The sequence below is a fragment of the Rhipicephalus sanguineus genome, chromosome 4 (genome assembly GCF_013339695.2).
Source record: "Rhipicephalus sanguineus isolate Rsan-2018 chromosome 4, BIME_Rsan_1.4, whole genome shotgun sequence".
NCBI lineage: Eukaryota > Metazoa > Arthropoda > Arachnida > Ixodida > Ixodidae > Rhipicephalus > Rhipicephalus sanguineus.
In genome coordinates this window covers 181613496-181624464 of record NC_051179.1, presented here as the reverse complement: position 1 = coordinate 181624464, position 10969 = coordinate 181613496, and the positions used below count along the sequence as shown (strand labels likewise).

Sequence of the window (10969 nt, the reverse complement as noted above, 5' to 3'; positions counted from 1 at the left end):
CGGAAAGAACAGGACACAGGACCACGGTGCGACAAGGAAAACAAAGTCTGTATTGACAGATCATAAGAGCAGACGCTTCAACGTCGTCTTCCTCAGAGAGAGAGACAGTGGTTGCTGCTCGTGCTCCTCACTTCGTTGTCCTCTGTCAATCTGCCGGCTTTTAGTCGTGACAATATGGTATGGCTTCACTAGGACGTCATAGATTAGCTAGACTTTGTGACATCACAATGACGTCATTTGACGTCAACTTACGTTACGTCATCTGATAACGCCATCACATGACATCGGCGCTTTGCACAGACTGTGATCGGTGGGCCGGTCACGAAGGCAGTGCAAATCGGCGAAGTCATGTGAGGATGTCATCGCGTGATGTCACGTTATTCGACGTCATCATGACGTCACAAGCATTGATCGTATGGTGACGTCATTACGTGATGATTTTTCACATCCCTCGTGTTGACGCGGCCGACGCGGGGCGCCGACGCTGTGGACGCCGGCGGTCAATTTTCGCGTTTGTTGAGGCATCTAAGGTTTTCGCCAGAGCAGGTGCAGGGCCCCTATAAGGCGAGTGTTAAGTGAAAACAATACTTGTTCTGCTAGTCTGATAGCAGACTTCCTGTTGGTGTACTTTAGCAACTCATTTTTCTGCTCAACTTCTTCACGCTCTATACTTCGTAATCGGGAAATTTCATCGAGCACATGAGGGCCCCTTGCTATAATAGAAGTGCTTCCTACACGAGCACAGACATCGTGCACTATACGTGCATGACTAAAAAGCGCAAGGCACATTCGCTTAGCAGAGAGGCGCGGATTAATTTACATGCACGAATTAAGCGTGAAACTGGTAGGATGTGCACAAGCGGCAACAAAGCGGTAATTGACACCATAAGCTGACAGTCACAGAAACGCAGACCACATAACGTACAACACATGCCAGATAACAGCCGCAGCTGACGCGCGGCGGTACTAACTTGCGGTATCGAAATAAATCTTCCCCTCACAACATCACGGTAACATCCCAAGCTCGTACTCAGAACGCGCGATAAATTATGTAAAAGCAACACATCAGGCATGACACTTATAGCGTGATCGCCGCAAAATTTCAATCTGCTCAAGCGTTCGAAACGCGAACCATAAAACTCCTTTTTTCATGCGCCTGAAAGGGCCCCATTGAACAAGGAATAATAAGTTTGTGTTAATGGCACGCTGTTTACAATACTAGCAATATTCAAGCGAAATACTCAAGTACGTATCTCGCATAACACGGAGCAGTCGGTCGGGGTCCATTTGCTGCGTCTGATGTTTCTAATCCAAAGGCGTCGTGGCTTCCTTTTCTTGGGAAGCCTAAAAAGGCGGAAACACCACGCACTGCTGTTTGAGCAGCCAACCACGCAACAACAGCCCATAGCACGCAACAACTTCACGCATGAATTCGAGGAGTAGTCGACATGGTCGCGAGACCATGCGCGGCTTCGCACATGAGCTTCGCAACCTACGCGCGCTCCTCAGCAATCGTGTAAATACAGCGCGCCGGCGACTCGCAGCCGCGGCTCTGCCGCTCCGCGCTGCCGCCCGCCGCCGGCGGCGAGGAGAGAGGGTTTACGGCACGAGAAGAGGGAGGCGCTGGGGCGGGGCGCAGAGACCGGCGAGATGAAACAATCGCCAAACTCTCCCGAAGGGTATATATGGCTCTGCGCTTCTCTCCGATCGGCTGCTGCGCGGGCTGTGCCTGGGTGCGCGGGGAACGAGTGCCTCTCTGTCTCCTGGATCGTCGCCGTACGTGTTGGATCGTTGGTGGGGCATGGGCGAAGCGGAGCGGCGGGCGTGGAGGGCCGCGGCGGCTCGTGCTCGTCGCCAGGATCCCGAGGTACGAGCCCGAGAAGCGGCGGCGAAGCGAGCGCGGCGCCTGGCGGATCCCGTGACTGTGCGCGCCAATGACGCCGCGGCGCAACGTGCACTCCGAGCATCGGACCCCTAAAGGCGAGCCCGACAAGCGGCGGCGAACCGAGCGCGGCGCCTGGCAGACTTTGATGGTGCTCGTGCCCGGGAAGCGGTGACTAAGCGGCGCCGCTTCCCGCGCGACCAAACGGCGCTATCCAACGGGGACGTAAAGTTCTTCGTGGACACCGCGTGCAAAGACTTTGACGCCAAATACAGAAACAGATCGTTCGTGCTCGTGGGTGAATTTAATGTCGACATATCGGCCCGCTCCACCAACGATTGGCTCGTTCAGCACATGGCCATCAGATACTAGCTTAGGTGCATCTCCCTAGACCACCTTGCACCTACTACCGTGCGGGGGTCGTGCATAGACATCGTGTTTGCTAACATTCCCCTTAAACCGGTACTCGAGCCCTTAGCTGTGCACTTCTCCGACCACAAGTGCGTAATATTAAAGGTAACTTGAAATCTCTATATAGAGTTTTCTTCACCGTACCTCACGTGTTTGCATGATGATTTTATCGGGCGAACTTCTCGGAGGATTAACGGTATCACCCATAACCTCCGGTGCTTCGCCCACCTCACCATCATTCACCTCGTGGATATGCTGTGATTTTTTTTCTTTCTTCTGCCAGCAACAGTAACCCCACCAATGCAATGCGAGATACTTCAATGCCAAACTACCTTTTTTTTTCTTTACACCATGGCCGGTTCCCATTTTTGTGTGCATCTTTCTAGCTTAGCATTACTACGGCAACAAGGGGATGAGAATGGAGCTTTTATTCGGAACATCTTTCAACACACATGCCATAAGTAAAACGAAGAAAAATTGAACACAACAATAAGGCAACAACAGCAACGGTTCGTACGTACATGCTCTGTTATTATTCGTGTAGCACAACCCCGTCGACCCACTACATTCTATTACATTGATGGCGTCCAGTTAAGGAGGGAGAAGACGTCTTCTGCCGAAAGATCCAAGTGGCTGTATGCAGAAATCATCATGTACGACAAAGCTTGAGATCCGTTGTGCCTTTTTATGGGCACCATTACATCGTTACTGATAACGTGCAAAAGAAAAATGCCAGCCAGCTCTCTACACATAATCTTCCAGCTTTCTTGTGAGAAAGCCCAGAGAGAAAGGCAAGGAGCTAAACTAGATGCATGGGTATCCAGCACAGACGTTAGGAAAAATATTGCTAGAAAGAAGGGAAGAGGAGAAATACCAAGCGCATGAACCACAGGAAACACTTGAGGCGTTCACGTTCCTCTACTGCCGTGGGTCGAAAAACGGCACATCAAACACAACAAACTCTGCCTTGATCGTCTTCCGATAAAATAGGTACTGACATCTGCGAGCGCCTGAGGAACAGCAGGACCTAAGGTTCAGCACATGGTGCTCACTTTAACTGCGTAATAACATGAAACACGTACACTAATATCGCGTTTAAGTGAAAACGGGGCGTACAGGAACTTTGTCAAACAGGCGAACACTGCTTGCCGGATGTATTGATCGACAACGTAGAGTTTCTACAAATTTCTTAATGTGTTGCCACATTACTGCAGAAATATTCCTAATTACGTACGTCAAAGTAATTTACAATTTAAAATCTGTACTTCTATTTTGGTTATTGTTTCTTGAATAAGAGGTAGCAAACACGACAGTCATTTTTTGTCATGTTATAACTGGTGCTTCTCTTATGAGCGGCGTTTACGAGGAAATGCTCTATTTAATTTATAGGTAAAATTCACGAGTTGTTCCGCATGGAATAGACCAAGGACATCGTAGCGCACCTTTCCGAGCACCACGATTAAACGAAACATTCGACAATAAAATAAATCAATTTAAACAGGAGAAAGTGAGAGATAAAGATAAGGAATTGGCGGGGTGCCTAACCAGGAATGCGGCCGGTTGCTTACTTAACCCTTCTCTAAGCAACGGCAACAGAGCTTACCACAAATCAAGGGAAGTGAACAGGTGGTTTTCTGGCGTGTCCTTCGACAGAAAAGAATGAGTTGGCATTAACTGCTGTAATACATTGCATTTGCATTCTCCCTAGCATGTTGGTGAACTTAAATTATGTGTTCTACATTCAGGCCAGCTGATGACTGAACGACGAAACAAGGTACCGTGTGGATGTCGTGTAATATGGCGTAGTGAAAGTGTCTGCGAAATAGTATGTCCTAGCTGCTTCTCTGACACCGACAGCACCCAAGCGGAGCGTCACGAAACTGTCAAACAAGCCAGTAAGACGGGCGCTATCGCCCTGAGCAGCGGCCACGACGCAGCCTGCAAGAGGCTCGAGGAAGCAGCAGCCGAATGGGCTCCGTGTTGTGATTCTTTCGGGGAGCGTCCTCGGACGCGGTAGTTGGCCCTGGGCGAGTCCGGAACTACGTTCCCGTTGTCCTCCAGGATCATGTCGGCCGCCTTTTCGGCCATCATAATGACCGGAGCATTGAGGTGCCCGGTGATCATCTCCGGAATGGCCGACGTGTCCACCACGCGAAGGCTTGTGACGCCACCGCGGACCCTGCACACGAGATGAGTAAAGAACTTTGTTGAAGAAATTCAAGCCCCAAGCACTTCTTAGAGAAGCAAAGCCACTTTCATCATTTCTATCTATCTAGCCGCCTACGTCTAGACACCTCTTGGTAGTCATCTTAAGTCCAAGGCACAAACCTGCTATTCGAAATGGACACATGAGCCGCCTACTGACTTCGGGATCTCAAACTGTTATTCGGACGGCTCGGTCCGGTCGTGCCTTAAGACGTTACACGTAGGCACTAGGAGATGCCGTCGAAGTATATCACGTCATGGCATGCTGGTGCTACAACTTCAAGGTGGCATCGCAACCTGCTGTTATTTTTACGCGTTTTCCAGCTTACCAATCGCCTTCTTCTGGCAGAAGTGGTGCTTTCGGTAGTGCAAAAATTTAATTTCCTAATACGAATAAAACGTTTTTCTCTTCAGTGCTCCTTAAAACAATTGTGGTCATTGGGGCCTATAAAACTGCCCCCCCCCCCCGCGATCTCTTGCAATTGAATGTCTCGCTATCTCATAAACGTCTACTGACTGAATATTTCTCACCACCATTTCTTTTCCTTCTTTATCTGTTTCTTTAAATTTGTAGCGTTAGTCCCATAAGCAATGATTTTTATTCTAAAGGCACATAAAGGTACGCGGTAGCTGGTGAGGAAAATATGAAGCTAAAGAATTACATTCGGTCTTCTGCAGGACAAATACGTGCCTACTGACGCATTTGTGTAATCGGGCTTTGTGCATTATTCCAGGAACCTGAAAACCTCTTTCACAATTTACTGGGGCTGTTGTCGGTTTTATTGGTATGCACAGAAACCTGTTTACTGGATTAATAACCTTTTAATACTGCGACGTGTATTCCTACACTGACACGCAAGAAGTGCATGCCAAGTGAAAATTTTTTAAGTAGCACTTCAATTATATAGACAACTACCATATAATACAAGCGTTTACTTAAAGCGATCCTCTTCTCTCGCGTTTGTAATTATGGCAGTGCTTCAGCAGAACAATACCGCGTTGTTTGGTGAAGCGATGGCATCTTGACCGCTCGCAGCTCTGTAGCGCGCGATAAAAGGACAAATTTACGTTACGCCATAAAATAGTTGCGTCCGAGCTTCTCGACGTTGAATACTTCAGTAAATAGATGGTTACAGAGACGCCTCTAGCGTGCGTGGATCGTAAAGGATGCATGGTATCTACTGTTTAGCATACTCACTTTTGCTTTCACTTGTGGTATTATTAGGCCGATGTCGAAAATACATTATCACGTACCTGTTTTGTTAAATGACGTTGTAATATTTTCAGTAATTCGATAAAATGGCGAAGGAGCAAAACAAGCGTTTGCTTCTTCCCAATCTCAAAAGACATTTGCAGGAATAACTTGAGAGTGTTTTCAAAGCAGCTATTGTTGAGAGTTTATTTCGTAGAACTTAGTAAGTTCCAGCGTGTAGCGCATCGCAAGTACATTCGTTGGCATCGCGTAGAACCATGTAGGGTAGTGTTGCAATTACGTTTTCCTAACAAAATTCTTTCTTGGTAACGCTCGATACTTTTATGCACTCTTTCTTTGTTGACATGCAGGCGCAAGCTTAATAAGAGCAAATAACACGAGGAAGTGACCGATTACCACACAATTCAGTCGAGAGATACGGAACACAACGCAAATCCAGGGATGGTAAACTTTCAAAGCTTCAAGATAACTTTGCACTACACAAGACTTTGAACTTACTAAACACAAACAATGAAATAATAAGCGCTAAAAATTGACGAGCACAAAAAAGGAGGACACAGGACTGTTCGTGTGTTTTGTCTTGTCTGTTCTCCTTTTTGTGCTCGTCAATGTTTAGCGCTTATTCTTTTAGTGTTCATGGATAACCAACTAGCCCAACAGTCTGTTCTACTAAACATTGTTTGAAGCAAATTCTAGCATGGGTTTCGAAATAGAAGATCAAGTAAAATTTATATAGAATATCCAAAAGCTTTCGATCATAACGATAGAAGCTTGAGCTATTTGGTGGGTACTTAGTAAGAAGCACTAAACGCGCAGACATGAGCACAAGTGAAAGAAAATACACAGCACAGGTGAATATGTTGTTGCCTGTGCATCAAAGTTGTTTTCTGAGATGTATCTTGACAATGCTAAGAAAAAATATTTAGTTAGAGATAGCGATTTCTACAACTCTGGAGAAAATCACGTCACCTCATCCTTGGGTCGATCACTGCCCTGTGGTCACTGCCCATTCGGCAAGTTCCGGCCGGATGGTACGCCGTCTTTGGGAAAGCCAGTGCCAAGCAAGCCCAATATTCGTCACTGTATTGCTCGTGTTCCTCGCAGCCAGGAAACACCTCGCTCCACACACGGCCACCGATCTCGGCAAAAGCCTTCGTCTTCGTGATGTTGTGCACGAACTTCAGGCCTACGATACGGATATGTAGAAAGTCAGGAAGGTCAAGACAACAGAACTGTAGAAGTTGCCCAACTGTATTTGTATGTACCAATGGCGGAGCTCACTCACAAGCTGTAGCAAACGGTTCACTGCTATGAAAACTCCGGGCTGTCTCAAGAACCCTGGGCCACTAGAGGCTTTGGACCTTCGAGTGATGTTGCGATAACTTTTCGCCGCATTAATGATGCCTTGTTCAGACTCTGTCTTACATTGTTAGACATTACCGCTATAGCTATCACTCGAGCCTTAAAAGAATGCATTATATCAAAGAGGCACAGCATTTTAAGTGCATGGTATCAGCACGGCGTTCTGTTAAGAACGAAATATAAACACGGCAAAGCTGGTGATCTTACCCTCAACGATGACTTTAACGTCGTCGGGATGTGTGTAGTAGCCAGAGACAATTATCGGAGGATCTTCAGGGTCTGTAGAACGCAGCTTTACGTATCCTCGTGACTTCGGCCGTGTCACAAAAGGGATCATGTTGACTGCTGGCTCCCCACGGTGCGGCAAGATGTACTTGTCGTACACCTGTAATGCGCAGGAGGGGAATATTTTGTAAAGTGTATAACCATCGGCCTGCAAACTCACTCCTAAGTTGACTCACTCAGACTCAGATCAGGCGGTGAGTCTGAATCTGCGCGAGTCTGGGTGAGTAATATTTTGGTGTGTTTGAGCCCAAGTGATTGTGGCTGACAAAAATTTTAGTGAGTCTCAGTCCGGGTGAGTCCGGTTGAAGAAAATATTGGTGAGTCCAAGTCCGAGTGAGCCTTAAGTGCAAAATATATTTCTTTGGTGAGTCTCAGTGAGCTCCACTTTTATCGCCGTCCTACGGTCGTATCTACTCATCTTCAGCACTTCTGTTAGACTTATATCGGCTTGCTTTATTAATCAAGTCTATTCACACATATCTCAACGCACTTGCATTTATGTGACACCTTAATACTTATTGATCAGAAATGTGAGTTTGGAGGGGGATCCATAACCTACTCCCGCAAACTCTTTCACGGGAAGATCGCCATAAAAATATGTCGTGTGAGTTGAGTATTCCATAAAAATGTTCCTACTTGAGTGAAACCACTGATACCTCGTATTTAAGGTTACAAGATAAAAAGGCGTATCGCAGAGCACCGGCTATGTACGATATGGCGTTAAAGAGCATTGACAACATGATCTAAAAAGCTAATTTTACGCGAACAGACTCATGAGTCGACTCACTCAGGCTCACTCAGACTCAGGTCAAGCCGTGAATCTTAGTATGTCCAGCTGAGAAATATGTTGGTGAATTTGAGTCTGAGGGAGTCTGTTGAGAAAACGTTTAGCGAGTCTGAGTCCGAGTGAGCCCTCAGAGCAAAACATATTCCTTGTGTGAGTCTGAGTAAGCGCCAACTTTTTGCCGACCTATGGGTATATCATTGTTTTACTCTTGGGAGTTCTGCCAAAATTTTGTGCGAAAACGGTATCAGTACATATTTCCAGTCAAACCGAGTCGCTTTTTGGCACTTGAAAATACGACATTCTTCCTTGCCGCAACTTTAAAGAATAATGAACAAGTGAAAGCCTGGAAGAGTCAAAACGCGCCGGTCACATCCACTCTGTATAAACTCATTCTCTATGTTCCTGCCATCAAGATGACATTTCTCTTTTTTGCGTGCTGTAATCAATAGTGGTATTACTGCTAGTGCTAGTAATGATGATGATGCTTCTAAGGCTGGCTCAGTTTCGCATCTCTTTCTACGAAAGGTAGTTCATCTTATCTCATTTAAATGAACTTCGGTAAAAAGTTGGGAGAATGGGAGACATTTCTTTCCCAGACAGACCCCAGATATTGTTAATTGAATGGCGAAGGAGGAAGTAATTCGCAAGTGAGATGCTCTCTTAGTGCGAATCGTGAGCGCTAATCGCTAACTGTTGGCGCCGAGCCTGTTGGACGTCGGGTGCCGGCTTTCTGCCTCCTACCTGAGGCGCTTCATAAACCTCCTTCTAAAGTAGTGGAGGAGCGGGGTACTTAAACCTGGAATATCGAAGCCGGACGCTGCCCACCGCCCCGACAATGCCTAGCGAGACCACCGAGCAAGGCACTGCCCAAGAAAGTATGGCCCAATCTGCACTGGTCGTCGTGCCGACTACCCTGCGCCTACGCAATCCCCTCTTCTTCGGCGGCACCGGTTACCAAGATGTAGAAGATTGGCTGTCGTTCTTTGAAAATGTTAGCGCAACCAACAAGTAGGAACTACCTTCAACATTGGAGTATGTCCAATTTTATATAAAGGACGTTGCCAGCCTGTGGTTCATTGCCTGTGGTCCACCCTGTGGTCGCCCCGCAGTACGCAAGCCCCGCGCGGAACAGCGCCAACGCGGACTAACCTGGACGTGAACAGAAGCAGTGCGAAAGCTTCAGCAGCTACATCGAAGATGTCATCGATCTATGCAGGTGCCTGAACCCTGAGATGAGCGAACAAGAGAAGACCAAGCACATCTTGAAAGGCACAGATATTTGAACGAAGAAACGGCGCTAGAACCGGACGAAGACGAGAGGACACAAGCACTAACCGCGCGGTGTTTGTGTCCTCTCGTATTCGTCCTGTTCTAGCGCTGTTTCTTCCTTCCAAAATCAATATGTACCAACCAGCCCAATTCAAGACGCTAATGCATTAAAATGCACAGACGACTATCCCTCTGAAATGTTGCTTGCGGAGGACTCATGTACCGTGACCGAGCCTGTGACCATGTGCCAGAGCGTCGACGAACTTCGTAAGCAACGCGTCGTACCTCGGACGTCGATCACAGTAGACAACTCCCTCACCACCTTGACCATCGGTGGTGTCAATACCCTCTTTGCATAGACAAAAGAATATATGTGCGAAGAAGTGGCTCAACAGCTTTCGTGCTTGTCGTACTTCCCGACCACCGAAGCACCCACTAAATGCATACCACCGACCATCAGATCATTAAGGAACAGGTCTCCTAGGCGTTGCCGCCCGCCTCTCAACCGACACCTGTCACCCCGCCTCTGACTCATGCGGCTGCGGCGGCAACGCCACCGCGTTGCCGCCCACAACCTGTTCAATCGTCCACCATGCCATTCTTTGGCACACAGCAGCACTGCGGAAATCCCTGGGGTACAGCTGATAACCGACAGATTTGCTATGCTTGCGGAATTACAGGTCACGTTGCACGCCCACGTCATCGGCGCTTCGCGGTGAACACAGGGGCACCGGTTTATTCTGATTACTCGTTGCGGACCCATATCGCGCGCCTCACACGCAACCTGAAGTCTACGAACGCGACCCTCAACCTGCTCCCAATTCCCAAACATTAGCTTCGAGTACATAACGACTGCAGTGATAGTTCGGATTTGATCTGTGTGAAACTAGCCTGAGCGCTCCAGTTTTGAACAATGAAATAGCTTGCCCTATTCTAAATTATTTATCATGCTTCGATGAAGTATTTCTGACAGAGTGACGAAATAGGAGACGCCTACTGAAGATGTGATCGCAGCTTGAGTATGCGTATTCACATTGTAGTGAATCCCGCGCTATATGCCGACGCAGACAGTCGGCATATAGCGAAAACCGGAATTCTAGGATTTGCTCCAGATTCTGAACAGAGACGCGGGGAAAGGACGGCGCCTTGTGAAGTGTCTCTAATGGAAATTTATTGGAGCATATGTTATCTACGCCAACGGTTGCTGTACAATTTGATAACAGTGATTTTATGTAAAGCGTTCGAGTGCCACAATTCCATTTTAAATCATATTAACTGCGCTAGTAAACAAGGACAAAAGACGCGGGAAGACAGCGCGTCTTCCCTCGTCTATTGTGCGTGTTTACTAGCGCAGTCCATACGCTTAAAAATGAATGTGAACCAACTAGCCCAACTTGGTGCTCTACCACAATTCAATGATTGCACTCATTGTATTACACGTTTGTGAGAGATTGCGTCAGATGCTTTCCTCAAACCTAGGGCTGCAACGACGTTTTCCCCTCCAGTACTAACGTTTTGGAGCACCCCGTCCATTATGCAGAGGAATGCTTCAGGA

General features: G+C 47.4%; 1 protein-coding gene across 1 annotated transcript in view; it reads right to left on the bottom strand.

Moving 5' to 3' along the window:
* Positions 1 to 2707: 2707 nt before the first annotated feature.
* Positions 2708 to 10969, bottom strand: part of LOC119391899 (glucose dehydrogenase [FAD, quinone]) — an 82128-nt gene continuing 73866 nt past the window's right edge. Inside the window, exons 8-10 of the mRNA XM_049415437.1 lie at positions 7281 to 7458; positions 6681 to 6897; positions 2708 to 4472 (exon numbers count right to left, since the gene is read on the bottom strand). Of these exons, the coding sequence (XP_049271394.1) occupies positions 4166 to 4472; positions 6681 to 6897; positions 7281 to 7458 (702 nt within the window). The 3' untranslated portion in view covers positions 2708 to 4165. The remainder of the gene's footprint in view (positions 4473 to 6680; positions 6898 to 7280; positions 7459 to 10969) is intronic.